Source organism: Otolemur garnettii, unplaced genomic scaffold, assembly GCF_000181295.1.
Source record: "Otolemur garnettii isolate 467f Iridium unplaced genomic scaffold, OtoGar3 scaffold00042, whole genome shotgun sequence".
NCBI classification, from domain to species: domain Eukaryota; kingdom Metazoa; phylum Chordata; class Mammalia; order Primates; family Galagidae; genus Otolemur; species Otolemur garnettii.
This window is the reverse complement of record NW_003852437.1, coordinates 5,533,046-5,545,933: the sequence shown is the minus strand read 5'-3', so window position 1 is coordinate 5,545,933 and position 12,888 is coordinate 5,533,046. Positions and strand designations below refer to the sequence as shown.

Here is a 12,888-nt window from a genome sequence, read left to right as displayed (position 1 = left end):
GGAGTCTTTGTCACGATAGCTGAGCACAAGTGTCTCCACTCTGATGACCCCAGCATCATATGGAGCCCCCAGCTCTCACTCACCTCCCCATCCCGCCTTCCTTACCACGACACGGAGAACTCGGGCACAGAATGTGTCGGTCACACGTCCTAAGGCTTCATCCTAACGTGATGCTCGGTTAGAGAAAACTAAATGCCTAGTGTATATTTTTTATTGTCTTCTCTCCACACTCACTTTGTGTGATTCTAGCACTAATGGATGACCAAGCCTTTTGCAGGGAGAATTGGGGAAAGCACCATGATGAGGACAGTGGGAAGTGGGCTGCTCATTAAGTCCTGGCTTTTGTTTTTGTTTTGTTTTGTTTGAGACAGAGTCACCTTCTGTTGCCCTGGGTAGAATGTTCGAGCAATCCTCTCGCCTCAGACTCCCAAGTAGCTGGGACTACAGGTACCCGCCAAACCCCCCAGCTAGTTTTTGTATTTTTCGTAGAGATGGGGTCTCGCTTTGCTCAGGCTGGTCTCCCAGAGTGCTAGGATTACAGGAGTGAGCCACTGCACCGGGCCTTAAATCTTGGTTTTTAAAAGGGTCTAATAGATTTCTGACTACAGTAACTGTTGGTAAAGATAATAACTACTTGATGTTTTTAATGTGCTGATCATAAATGACATGTACCATTTATCCTAAGCCCAAATAAAATGGTAAATTATCTTTTTTCTTGCCACTTTATATATATATGCATATAAGGAAATAAAATTCCCTTGGGCATAATAAATATTTTGGCATCTTGGATCTCTCCTTCATATTTATAAAGCAACTTAAAAAAAAAAATCACGGCACTGAAGCAATTAGCAATGAGCTATACAAGGAGCCACGTTTGAACAAGCACCTGAGATTTCCAACTTTGTTTTACCTTCTCTAGACCAGCGGGGAGCTAAGGTTTTATTAAAGGTTCAGACACTAAGTATTTTAGGCTTTTTGAGCCATGTTTGAGTCACCACTACGTGACTTTGCCACCATAGCGCAAAAGCAGCCACAACATAGAAACAAAGGAGTGTGGTTGTGATCCAATAAAACTTTATTCATGAACACTGAATTCTGATTTCATATGGGGTTTGCAAGTCACTAAATACCCTTCTTTTGCTTTTTGTCGACCACTGAGAATTGTAAAAACCATTTTTAACTCATAAGTAGTTAAAAAACAGGCAGCAAATGGGCTAGATTGGTCCTTGGGCCATTATTTTGTGGACTGCTGCTCTAGAGTCTGAAACTCATGGTTCAACTTTTTTAAAAAAGGAATTATTCTAACACTTGTTTAAAAATGTAAGGAAGAGGGCAGTGCCTGTGGCTCAAAGGAGTAGGGTGCCGGCCCCATATACTAGAGGTGGTGGTTTCAAATCTGGCCCTGGCCAACAACTGCCAAAAAAAAAAAGGTAAGGAAGACTTTACTCATGGCCTCAGTGACAGGTGTGAAGACTATCACAATAGGAGAGATTGAGATGAACTCCAAATATAAAAATAAATGGGGGATCACTAACGAGGGGGAGGGGTCAGTGGGTGGAAAATCAGTGAGAAGAGACATCGAGGCCTCTGGCTGGCGGCAGGCCAAGGACTTACACATCCATGGTGAGGAATGGGAGACTGCACTGAGGATTCTGTCCAGATTGATTTAGCAGGATTCTTGCTAAAACTGGGCTATGTACATTAGGCAAAAATGGAGGCCCAGGGCGAGGTCCAGTTGAGAATCTTGGACCAGGAGGGAACTTTTGTCAAACTCCACCACAAAGCCTCCCTAATAGTCAGGCATATGCAGTGTTTAGCCCGCTATCCACTTAAAATCAGAGGAGAAATAATCTCATGAGCCTGTTTTTATTAGCTTAATCTGAAAATATGTTAATATCCTAAAGATGTCAAACTTTCAGCAGTACTTATACCAGGCTTACCCATAAAAATACCATCACCCATCACTCCTTTCCTCACTACACAAAATTAGCAATTTACGAAGTCAGGAAATAGTTGGCAGGTGTCTTGGCGGGTGAAGTCAGTGTAGGCGCCTTCCTCTGCCAAGAGGCAGAGAAACCAATTCCTGATGCTCCTTTTACCTGGGGCTATTCAAGGCCAGTTGATGCTGAATGCCTGGAAGGACAACCTTTGTCTTCGTCAGAGATTTTTAACAGGGAACCTACATCACTTGTTAAAACATTAAAATGGCTTTTTTTTTTTAAAGAGCCTCAGCTTCTGCTATTTTTACTGACACTCATTTTGAAAGTAGCAGTGCTTAAAACATGTTAAGTCTAGGTGTCTCTATGGAAACCTAAGAGAACTCATATTTTATGGCCAAATGACGACCTACCCACAGCTCTGCCCCCCAGGTGGCCACCACAGGCCATCTGCAACATCAGAAGCCGCTTAGACCCATGTGCCCCAAACCCCATCTTATCAAACATCATGAAATCTACATAATTACTACTTTTGCTGAGGAAGAAATCAGAAAGAACACATTTCTGAGGCTTTCTTCTAATTTTTATTAAGACATTGCTCCTTAAAATATTCTTATTAGAAAAAAATTGTGAATTTTGGCAGATACAGTAAAAGAAGAGGAATGCGATCAAATAATTTAACAGCTGCTTTGAACCGTCTATCTAGGTTCCCTCCCCTCCTTCCCATCAGTGTCAAAGACATTTTCTTTTGTTTTTCTGCAGTTTTTTTTTTTTTTTTTTTTTTTTGGGCCGGGGCCAGGTTTAAACCCGCCACCTCTGGTATATGGGGCCAGCGCCCTACTCCTCTGAGCCACAGGTGCCGCCCTCAAACACATTTTCTTTTAAAAATGTAATAGTTCCTCTTACAATGGACTGCTTATTTATCACGACAGAGAACAAAAAGTAATTACATAGTGAGTAAACAGGACAATACCTTGACCAGATGACCAAAATTAATATCACCAGTGGGGACAGACGGGGTTATGTGCTTCTGATGTGATATCCTGAGAAGAACATAACATCATCCAGATTGCAGACCTGAATCTAATCCTAAGAGAATACCAAATAAATTCAAAATGGCAGCCATGCTATTATTTAAAAAAAAAAATACTATATTATTTTAAAATGTCAATATCTTAGAAAACAATGAAAGCCTATTAAAACATTCTGTGTTAAAAGAAAGCTAAAGATAAAAAAACAACAAAACTCAAAACTGATCTCGAATGATCTCGTATTATAGGGCAGTGGGGGAAAGTGTTTAAAGGACATTACTAGGCCAGCTGACAAAATTGAAATACAAATGGTAGATTAGCTAAAAAGTAACGTTAAATTTGCTGATGTAAATAACAGCACTGTGATTACATAAGAGAATAGCCTATGCTTATGAAATAATGAAGCATTTCCGAGTAAAGGGCCATGATATATGATGTATATAACTTTCCAAATAAAAAGTTTAAAGAAAAATTAACAGTGCTTGCCCACACTGGAGTTCTTGGCTATTTATTTTCTCTCCATGATTTTCCAAATACAACACAGGAAGAGATGTCTGTGCCAAGTAACAAGAAAGAGCAAAAGATATTTTAACATAATCTTTTATCGGTGATTGAAGCCTGCCAAAGCATTACATACCACCCATTCTCAGCAGTTTGTTACAAGACCAGCAAACACTGGTTAACTCCAACAGCTTAGGTGTAATCATTTCCCCCTAACTTCTCTAAACAGGGCAGTGATTCTAAGTCCTTTTTCTATTCCACAACTTCCAGAAATATTTCACACACAAAACAAGTTCCTGAGCTGGTATCTTGGACAGGCATTATCAGTATCAATCAACTGAATTCAAGCTTTTGAACTGGGACGATTTAACATTTTAAGCCGTGTTTATGTAGCTGAAGGTTATAGCAATCAGGAAGCCAGATCACCTCATCATATGTCCACGATTCCTCACCATCGTTTTGGAACTAACATCAGAATTCAGTAGAGCTAGTGTCCATGACACCCACAGCAGTCCCACATGGGCACTGGAGGTGCAATGGAGGGAACCCCAGATAAGTCTAAATATTTAGGACAGACTTTTCTAAAAGCGATTCACTGGGGATAGGAGGTGGTCAACCAAAATTAAATTGTTCAGCCATGCTCAGGAATCAGAAATACTATGTACCCATTCTCCAAAAGACAACAAAGACAAAACGTAAGACATTGCTAAGTCTTCTCTACCTTCTCCTGTGTATTGTTTTGTTTTCTTGATTCTTCCCCAGTGACCATCTGTAAGCTAAAATACCCACATACTCTTTTTGGCTTTGACTTTTTCTCCTAGATAGTCTTGTTATTCATTTCCCCCCATATTTCAGTCAAGAATTTTATTTAACAAATGTTTACCAAGAACTTAGTGGACATAAGACCCTGAGCCAGATTTGCTGGGTGGTACTCTGTAGAGCAAAGATTCCAGGTTGTTTGTCCTACAAATACTACCCAAGAAAATGGCATTAAAACGATAAATGAAGTGAAATCTGCTTGCAGGAAAGCAGAAGAAGCCAGAAATGAATTATGAATTTGTTCTTGCAAAAAAAGAACAAACTAGTCAGGGCACTAAAATTTAATGAGAAGATAATTTTTAAAGTGGATGAAATTGACAAGAAGGTGCATGTAAGACTGTCGTAAGATTTTTAAAATCATGCATATTCTCCTCCATAAAACTTCTCGAATGCAGTTAAAAAAAACACATGCACAAAACCAACCAATTATAAACCCTCTGAAGCATGTAACTGTGATTAGCTGCTACTCTCAGCAATATAAAAATACTTTCACCACAATTACATTCCAGCCTGTAATGTAATTCAAAACAAACAAGTCAGAGACATCGCTCAAATGGCAGAACCAACAAATACAGATGCTTTGCATCAAGGAAATGAATCCATTGAAGAAATGCGACAGAGATGGAGCGGCGCTGCAAGGCCCGTGGCTGGGCGTCTGGTGGAGCGGCACCGCCCCCTTGTGGGCAGAGGCGCACAGTGCGCCCAGCACAGAGCTCCGCAAAACTGCTTTTCATCAGGGCCAGCCCTTACTGAGGCCAGAAAGGCCATTGCCTGGGACTTCCTGCTGTGGATACCCCTTCAGTGTTGTGTTCATAGTTTTACATTTAGATTCTGAATTTTCAATTCATTGTCTGAATTTTTTAAAAAGAAAATAGCATTCCATTTCAGATTACATTCACCATTCAGCTTAAGTTTGAAACCAGCATTCCCACCAACCGGCACACCCATCTCCTTCCTCTACCCTGTGCTCCTTTCCGCTCTCCGCCATCCAATAAACTGTGTAATCTATCCTACTTATAGTTTGTCTCCCCTTGCTAAAATACAAGCTCCGCAAGACAAGATTCTTTGTTTTGCTCACAGATCCAGCTAGACTCGCTTGGCAGAGCACAGTGGCTCGATAACAAGAAATTGTCCCAGTTTTGTTTTTATCTTTTATTTTTAAGACTATTCATCTTCAAAGAAGGCATAAATAAAGTTTTATTATAGCAATATGCTATAGTTTCAAAATGACACTCAAGCACTTGTTTTAAAAGTATGCATTTCCTTTAAATGCTTTATAAAAGCAAAGACCTGCTGTAAGGACCATATGACTATGGTCTCTCTATACACAATCTGGGGAGCAGTCACAGCCCCCCAGTGCGCTGGGAGAACACAGTAGCTGCCAAAACCAGAGAAGCTGAGTCTGGAATGCCAGTCCTGGAGGGCATGTCTGCAGTGCGGCACACCATGGTCCAGACACACACCAGGTACCTGGGTCTGGTTCGCATTCTCTGAAAAATTAGTACTTGCCCGGGCAGGGCATAACGCTGTGGCTGGGAGGGCATGCAGGGCTTGCTAATTTCTAAAACCTCAAACCTTAATTTTTCCCCTTCTTAGAATGTTCTTTTAACTTGTGGAAAAGCTAATAGCTGTTTACAATCGTCAGACTTTTTAAAAGTGCTAATTTGTTCCCTTTCCAGAACGAATGATGAGAGACACCACTTTCCCATGGGTGACTGACAATATAGAAATACATGAATCAATGATGTCAACAGCTTTCAGTCCAAGAATTTTGTCCAGGTCACTGTGACGTATTATCGGAACAAGTTCAAGATTTCTGGCATTCTTTTTTCCGAACTTTTGATTTTGGTGCTATGAAAATAGAAAAGAAAAAGAGAAAATGAAGAGGAAGGCTCATGCCAGACATCATAGGATTTGTTGCAAGGGAGGGTAATTCTATGCAATGGAGAAACTGACCATTTGGATTTTCCTGTTTGTAGAAGGTCTTTAACATTTCCACTGCTTCCTCGGCCCGATATCCAGGAATGCACTGATGAAATGAGAAGGTTGAGAATAAAAGCAGATGTATGACAATGTGTGTCCTATCACATAAAATAGCAATGTACACGTAATAATCATTATGTAAGAATACTTTAGATAATGTTAATAAACTTTGAGGATATTAGTAACACAATTGGTAAGGAGGTACATTTCCAAAAGAACAGACATACAGCCTCAAACATCACTCCCAATTAATTATTATTTATTAATCAACTATTACTGAAGTTACCAGCTGTGTGATCTTGAGTACAGTACTTAAACCCTCTATGCCTCTTCTGTAAAATATAGGTGATAACAGTACTTAGCTCAAAGGGATTTTGTGAAGATTAAATGGGATAATCCCTGCTAAACGTCTGGCACCTCGTAAGTGCTCATTAAGTGTTAGCTATTTTTATCTGCTGTTATTTACTGGTGGTCCATGAAGTGTTCAGTGCTATAGAGGCCAAGTTGGTAAATTATACTTGGTGGATCAAATCCAGTCCACAGCTAAGAATGGGGAGCTAAGAATTTTTTTTATTTTTTATGGAGTTGTTAAAAAGACTGCAAAAGAGACATAAACTGGTTCACAAACACTAAAATATTTATTATCTGTCCCTTTACAGAACAGTTTGTCAATCCTTGCTCTAGAGAATTCTTTCAGTAAATATTCAGTTTGTTCTATCTTTGGGATCCAACTAGAGTGAAAAGATCAAAACGTGAAAGAATAAATAAGAAATCGTGATACCTGTAAGGAGCAATATTAGGTGAACTATTTCATGGAGATGAAACGTGAACTCGCCTGAGAGCAGGGAAGATTGAAAGAGGCTAAGCAGAGCGTTTCAAGGAAAGGGAAAGGATAAGCTCAGTGTGTCTGAGTAAACCAACTGATGTCGGGGGGAGCTGATTCCTAGGAAAGCGTAAGGAAGGACGTTAAAGAGATAAAATGGTGTCAAAACACACAGGGCTTTGGCTCAGTGCCAGCCACATACACCGAGGCAGGCGGGTTCGAACCCAGCCTAGGCCAGCTAAATCACAATGACAACTGCACCAAAAAATAGCCAGGTGTTGTGGCGAGAGCCTGTAGTCCCAGCTACTTGGCAGGCTGAGGCAAGAGAATCATTTAAGCCCAAGAGCTGGAGGTTGCTGTGAGCTGTGATGCCATACACTCTACTGAGGGTGACACAGTGAGACTCTGTCTCCAAGAACAAAAAAAACCCATAGGGCTTTGAAGGCTCATCAGAAGAGTCTCGACCCTCTTGAAGGACATGAAATGTTACAACACCTGAAAGCACCAGAGGAAAGGAAGGAGCCAGGGAACGCAGGCACAGAGGCAGGGCCACCCGCTCTGGGTCGCTGTTCACAGTGAACATCCCTGTCTCACCTCTCTACAGTCTGTCCTCACCTGGGGCCACCCGCTCTGGGTCGCCGTTCACAGTGAACGTCCCTGTCTCACCTGTCTTCAGTCTCTCCTGGCCTGGGCTCCACAGCCTGCAAAAACCTCCCCATGACAGCAAATAACCTGCCCCCTCCCAAGCTGCTCCTTCTGAGAACATTCCAGACTTCACTATTGCTCTCATTTCCTCCTCGGCCTCATCCTCACTGTCTTGTGCTCCTGGCCCTCCACTGAAGCTGCCCTCTCAGGTACCCCAAGGGCCCCTACTGACCAAACCCCTGATCTTCTTTCCACCTCCTCACCTCTGCAGATGCACGGACTACTGATGGCACCTGCCCTCTCTCAGCCTCTCCCCTCCCTGGCTTGCCAGGGTTCCAGCATCCTAACCATCACTGGCCAGTCCCTCCCCAGTGCCCTTTGCTTCTGCCATCTGTGCTGGAGCTCCGCAGCGCTCCCATCTGTCTCTTCCACTTGCTCAGATCCCTGTCCTCGCACATGGAGTCAGAGCAGTGGTCTCAACCTTGGCTGCTCTGTAGACTTGCTTGGGAGCTCTTTGAAAACAGACCACTATCTGCCTCCTGATTCTGTTGGTCTGGGGCAGGGACGGAGCACGGGCAGGGACGGAGCACAGCCAGACAGAAAAAGCTCTCCAGGTGATGTTTATACACAGTCAAAGATGAGAACCACTGAGTTGTAGGCTGAGAAGAAAAGTGTATGGCTCTAAGATACCAAGATAATATTTTCAAGTATCCATTATAGCTAGAAATTTATGGTTTTAATAAAAAACACAGATTCTTAATAAAACTTTTTTTTTGAAACAGAGCAGGTAGTGATTATAAATAAATCACTATCTTCATTGGAAAGAAGAGTTCCAGAGGTCTCTACCTTTTATGCTACTTACAGTGCATAAAAAGCATCTATAATTCTGCAACAAGAAAGTAGCACTCCACCTCCCAATCACTCCCCACCCCCTAAACTCAGCCAAATAAAAAAGAAAACAACATCTAGAAGCCTGAGGCCTCAGTGTTTTTTCTATAGAATCTCAAAATGTAATTTGGCATCAAACACAGATACGTGGCTTCAGCTGTGGGCATCATCCACACGTCAGCCAGGTGGCCAGGTACGTGCAATGCAATGAACTTGTCTTTTCTTGGTTTGGCCACAGGGACTCTGCAGAGATGTGGAAGAGAGGACTGAGTTTGTGCTCTCGTGTCCCTGACCTGTTGGAGAGAAATGCTGTGCCCATGTCTGACATCCGAGGATTCATCTTCATTCTCCCCATAAGCTTTGAGAAATTCTTTAGATCATCCTCACGAAGGAAATACAAGGTGAGCAACTCATTGGCAAAGAGTTACGTAAGCAAAATTTGAGCTACTACTGGAAACAACTGGAAAAATCAGATCATTTTGTAGATGTCTTCAGTGGTCAAGCAACTGTATTCTTTACTCTTCATCATTCTCTTACAATTTCTCTTCCGATGTGATGTTAAAATGTGTCTGTTCTCACATGTCCTGGGGTTGTTAGGAAAGCTGAGGCTCAGCCGGGAAAACACAAGCCGGACGTTTGACCAAGCCGGTTCTCAGTGGGATTCGGCCAAATTTAGCCCTTCCCAGTCCGTATAATACTCTGGGAATAGCTGTGGTCTTTGAAGTAAACTTCCCATTATGTCCAGCATTTGTTCAATCCCTTTTTTTTTTAAAGCATAATATTTTGGGATTAACCTTACATCTTGGAAAGAAAAACAACTAAACCAATGACAAAAACTGATATGTGTCCACAGGCCAAGCTCTGAAAAATATGTTTCTAACGCTCATAGTCTTAACCATAAACACTTCAGAAGAAGTGGCAAGAATAAAGGGAGAGGAGAATTTCTAAAAGATTAAAAACATGCAATCTTGGGTCTGGGGTAAATCTTAACATTAAAAAGGCAGGAAAAAAAACGTAAAAATTGGGCGGTGCCTGTGGCTCAAGGGGTAGGGCGCTGGCCCCATAGACGGGAGGTAGTGGGTTCAAACCCAGCCCCCGGCCAAAAAAAAAAAAAAAACATGAAAATTCAGTGGCTGATTGCTAGATACTAAAAGTAGCATGTGACAGTCAAGCAAAATGATTAAATTTGTGCAAAAATATTGTGTCCATTGTAAATAGCATCTACTGTCCCCAACGGAGGCCAAGCTTTACCATTTGGATAGCACAGAGCTGGTAACCTTCATTGAACAAAAACTCCAATAGCAAGAATGCCTTTAAACATACCTGAATGTGTTGGTGAAGGGTCACTTGGGAAAGTTAGAGACTCTCCTTCAAGAGACATTCTGTGAATGAAGAGAGGCAGGCACTCACCTAGAGACTACGACCTGTCGTCTTATACCAAGGCATATACGAACTCAACCAGAGGTCCAGAGATTCCAGGGGTCTGACCAACTACACAAACTATTCACAAGCCCACAATGAGATAAAAGTAGATACAAAAAAAAGTATAAAGCAGTTGGTATTACCTGAAACAGTCTCCCAGTATTTGGTAGGTCGGCAGAAGCAATATTTAGAACAGAACCACAACCACCAAATCGTTCATTCTGGCAGCCATATACAACCAGCGGGATTTCTAAGACAGAATTAAGGTCCTGCATAGAATGTGCAGTTCAAATGTATTTTGTGACAAAATCAGGATAGGTTCACACTCGCTGTTCTGGAAAGGGAAGCTCATGCCACTCCTCAAAATAGTTATGTGTGGGATTAGTCTTAAAAATCATAAAATCCAATTACACCAAAGAAAAAGGGTTAAAGTATTTAGAAATTAACATCAAACAACTGTAAACAAAACGAAGCTGAAGACGCAGCTGGTCACTGCTCAGTTTGGGGCTCTCTGTTCTCTCCTGAATCATGTTTTCAGAGCCATTAGAGAATGGCAGCCAGAACAGAGGCAGAAATTTAATCCAGTGATTTTCACCTTTTAAAAATAACAGATTGCTCCCTGTTCTTTCCCCAAATAAAACATAACCTGTGCCCAATATAAAGCAGACTAAAGCTAAGCCACTCTGTAAGGCAGGATGAGGAGAGATTTCTATGCTGGCAATGAACTATCTTTTTTATAGAGATTGTACATTTTATTGTACTTAAAAAAACCTCTGCATTATTTTTAAGTGATAAAATTATTTGCGTATACATAGTACAATAAGTATAAAAAATAAGCAAGTATGAAACTTGGTTTTGAATTTTCAAACACTTTTTAATAAGATCTTTAGAGGGTGAAAGAGAAACGCAAACCATGTAACCTAATTGTATGTCCCCTCATATTAATCTGAAATTTTAAAAAAAGATTTTTAGTGACTGATTGTACTCAGTATTTATGTTGCTCTCTCTATGAAAGACATAATCCTAAGGGCTGTAACTATTAATTTTCCATTTACTTACAATTATTAGAAGCATTTACTTCTTCCTTTTTTTTTTTTAACAGATGGAGTCTCACTCTATTGTCCAGGCTGGAGTGCAATGGCACAATAATAGCTCACTATAGCCTCCAATTGCTGGGCTCAAGTAATCCTCCTGCCTCAGCCTCCCCAGGAGCTAGGACTACAGACGTGCACTACCATGCCCACCTCACCACATTGTTTATAGAGACTCAATATAGGGTCTCACTATATTGTCCAAATTAATCTAGAATTCCTGATCTCAAACAATTCTCCTCCCTTGGTCTGCTGAAATGCTGAAATTACAGGCACGAGCCACTGCACCCAGCCTTTATTTACTCTTGACAAAATTTTTTATACATTGTAAAAAGTATTCATGGCAAGAAAAAAAAAATTAGCAGAGAAAAAGAAATTTAAATCATCCATAATCCATTATCCAAAGGCAAAACTTAGCTGTATATTCTTCAAGCTTTTTGTGTGCATATGATTTTATAATCTACTTTAACTTAATTTCTGATTTATCCTTGTAACAGTTTAAGTTAGCGCTCAGCTTTTCTTTCTCTAGCTTATTTATTTATTTATTTATTTTTGGAGACAGAGCCTCAAGCTATCCCCCTGGGTAGAGTGCTGTTGCATCACAGCTCACAGCAACCTCCAACTCCTGGGCTCAAGCAAATCTCCTGCCTCAGCCTTCCAAGTAGCTGGGACCACAGGCGCCCACCACAACGCCTGGCTATTTTTTGGTTGCAGCCGTTATTGTTGTTTTGGCGGGCCGGGGCTGGATTTGAACCTGCCACCTTAGGTGTATGTGGCTGGTGCCTTAGCCACTTGAGCCACAGGCGCCAAGCCACTAGCTTATTTATTTAATAGTTGTATGATCATTTATATAAAAAGAAACAGATAACTTTACTACTTGAAAATCTTTCCCTTTTTTGGCCAAGAGACACTAGATTTTACAAAGTGCCTCGTACAGCAGTGTATACATATTCCACATACACAGGAGATGCACCTGGCTACCTTCCTATTCACAGGAAGAGCACAGGACTCCCCTAAGGAGTCAAAGGATACTCATCAGGCGGAGAGCAGCTGCACACATGATACACGGCTCCACAGTGACGTACAGCACCGTGTGTTCAAACACTTCAGAGGGACTTCGGCCACTTTGACGACACCAGTCAAGGACCTGATCGATGGCCACCATTTCTGCATGTCGAGTAGCCTGCAAAGAGAAAGATGTTTGCATTGCTTGTTTCATGTAACCGCTATTTTACAAACACACAAAAAGTAAATACAAAAAATATGCCTATCATTTTGGACAACATTTTAATGAATGAGGTTTCTGAACACCCTTAGCAGTAGACAACACAGTCCCCAGTTCAAGAACCAGAACCTTATGCTGTCCAAATCTTGCTATATTTTTAGTTCTATACCTAAATACCTTAGGGAACACTCTTTCAATTAAAATTCCATACAGAAGATAAATCTCAAAAAAGGAAAAGATAACTCCATGATTACTGAGTATTTTAGGGGAAAGCTTTTGTGCTCCAGTTTCAAATATATTTTTAAGGCTGTTATTAACCTCACTCTAAGCCAGTGATTTTCAATCAGTGTGCTGTGAGAGGACCTAGGTGTGCCTCAAAAATTTTTAAAGATCATTAATTCAATTATTTTCAAAAGAGATTCAAAGCACAGTAAGTACATTTTTTTATTCTTTTTTTTTTTTTAATCAACATAATTTAACTGTGCCACAAAGTTTAACTAGAGGTTCAAGTGTGCCATGAGAT

At 41.0% G+C, this 12,888-nt stretch overlaps 1 protein-coding gene across 1 annotated transcript in view; it reads right to left on the bottom strand.

Moving 5' to 3' along the window:
- Positions 1–5,718: 5,718 nt before the first annotated feature.
- ADAT2 (adenosine deaminase, tRNA specific 2) overlaps positions 5,719–12,888 on the bottom strand; it is a 26,516-nt gene continuing 19,346 nt past the window's right edge. Inside the window, exons 3-6 of the mRNA XM_003790275.3 lie at positions 12,173–12,323; positions 10,193–10,299; positions 6,245–6,317; positions 5,719–6,139 (exon numbers count right to left, since the gene is read on the bottom strand). Coding sequence (XP_003790323.1) covers positions 6,096–6,139; positions 6,245–6,317; positions 10,193–10,299; positions 12,173–12,323 — 375 coding nt within the window. The 3' untranslated portion in view covers positions 5,719–6,095. The remainder of the gene's footprint in view (positions 6,140–6,244; positions 6,318–10,192; positions 10,300–12,172; positions 12,324–12,888) is intronic.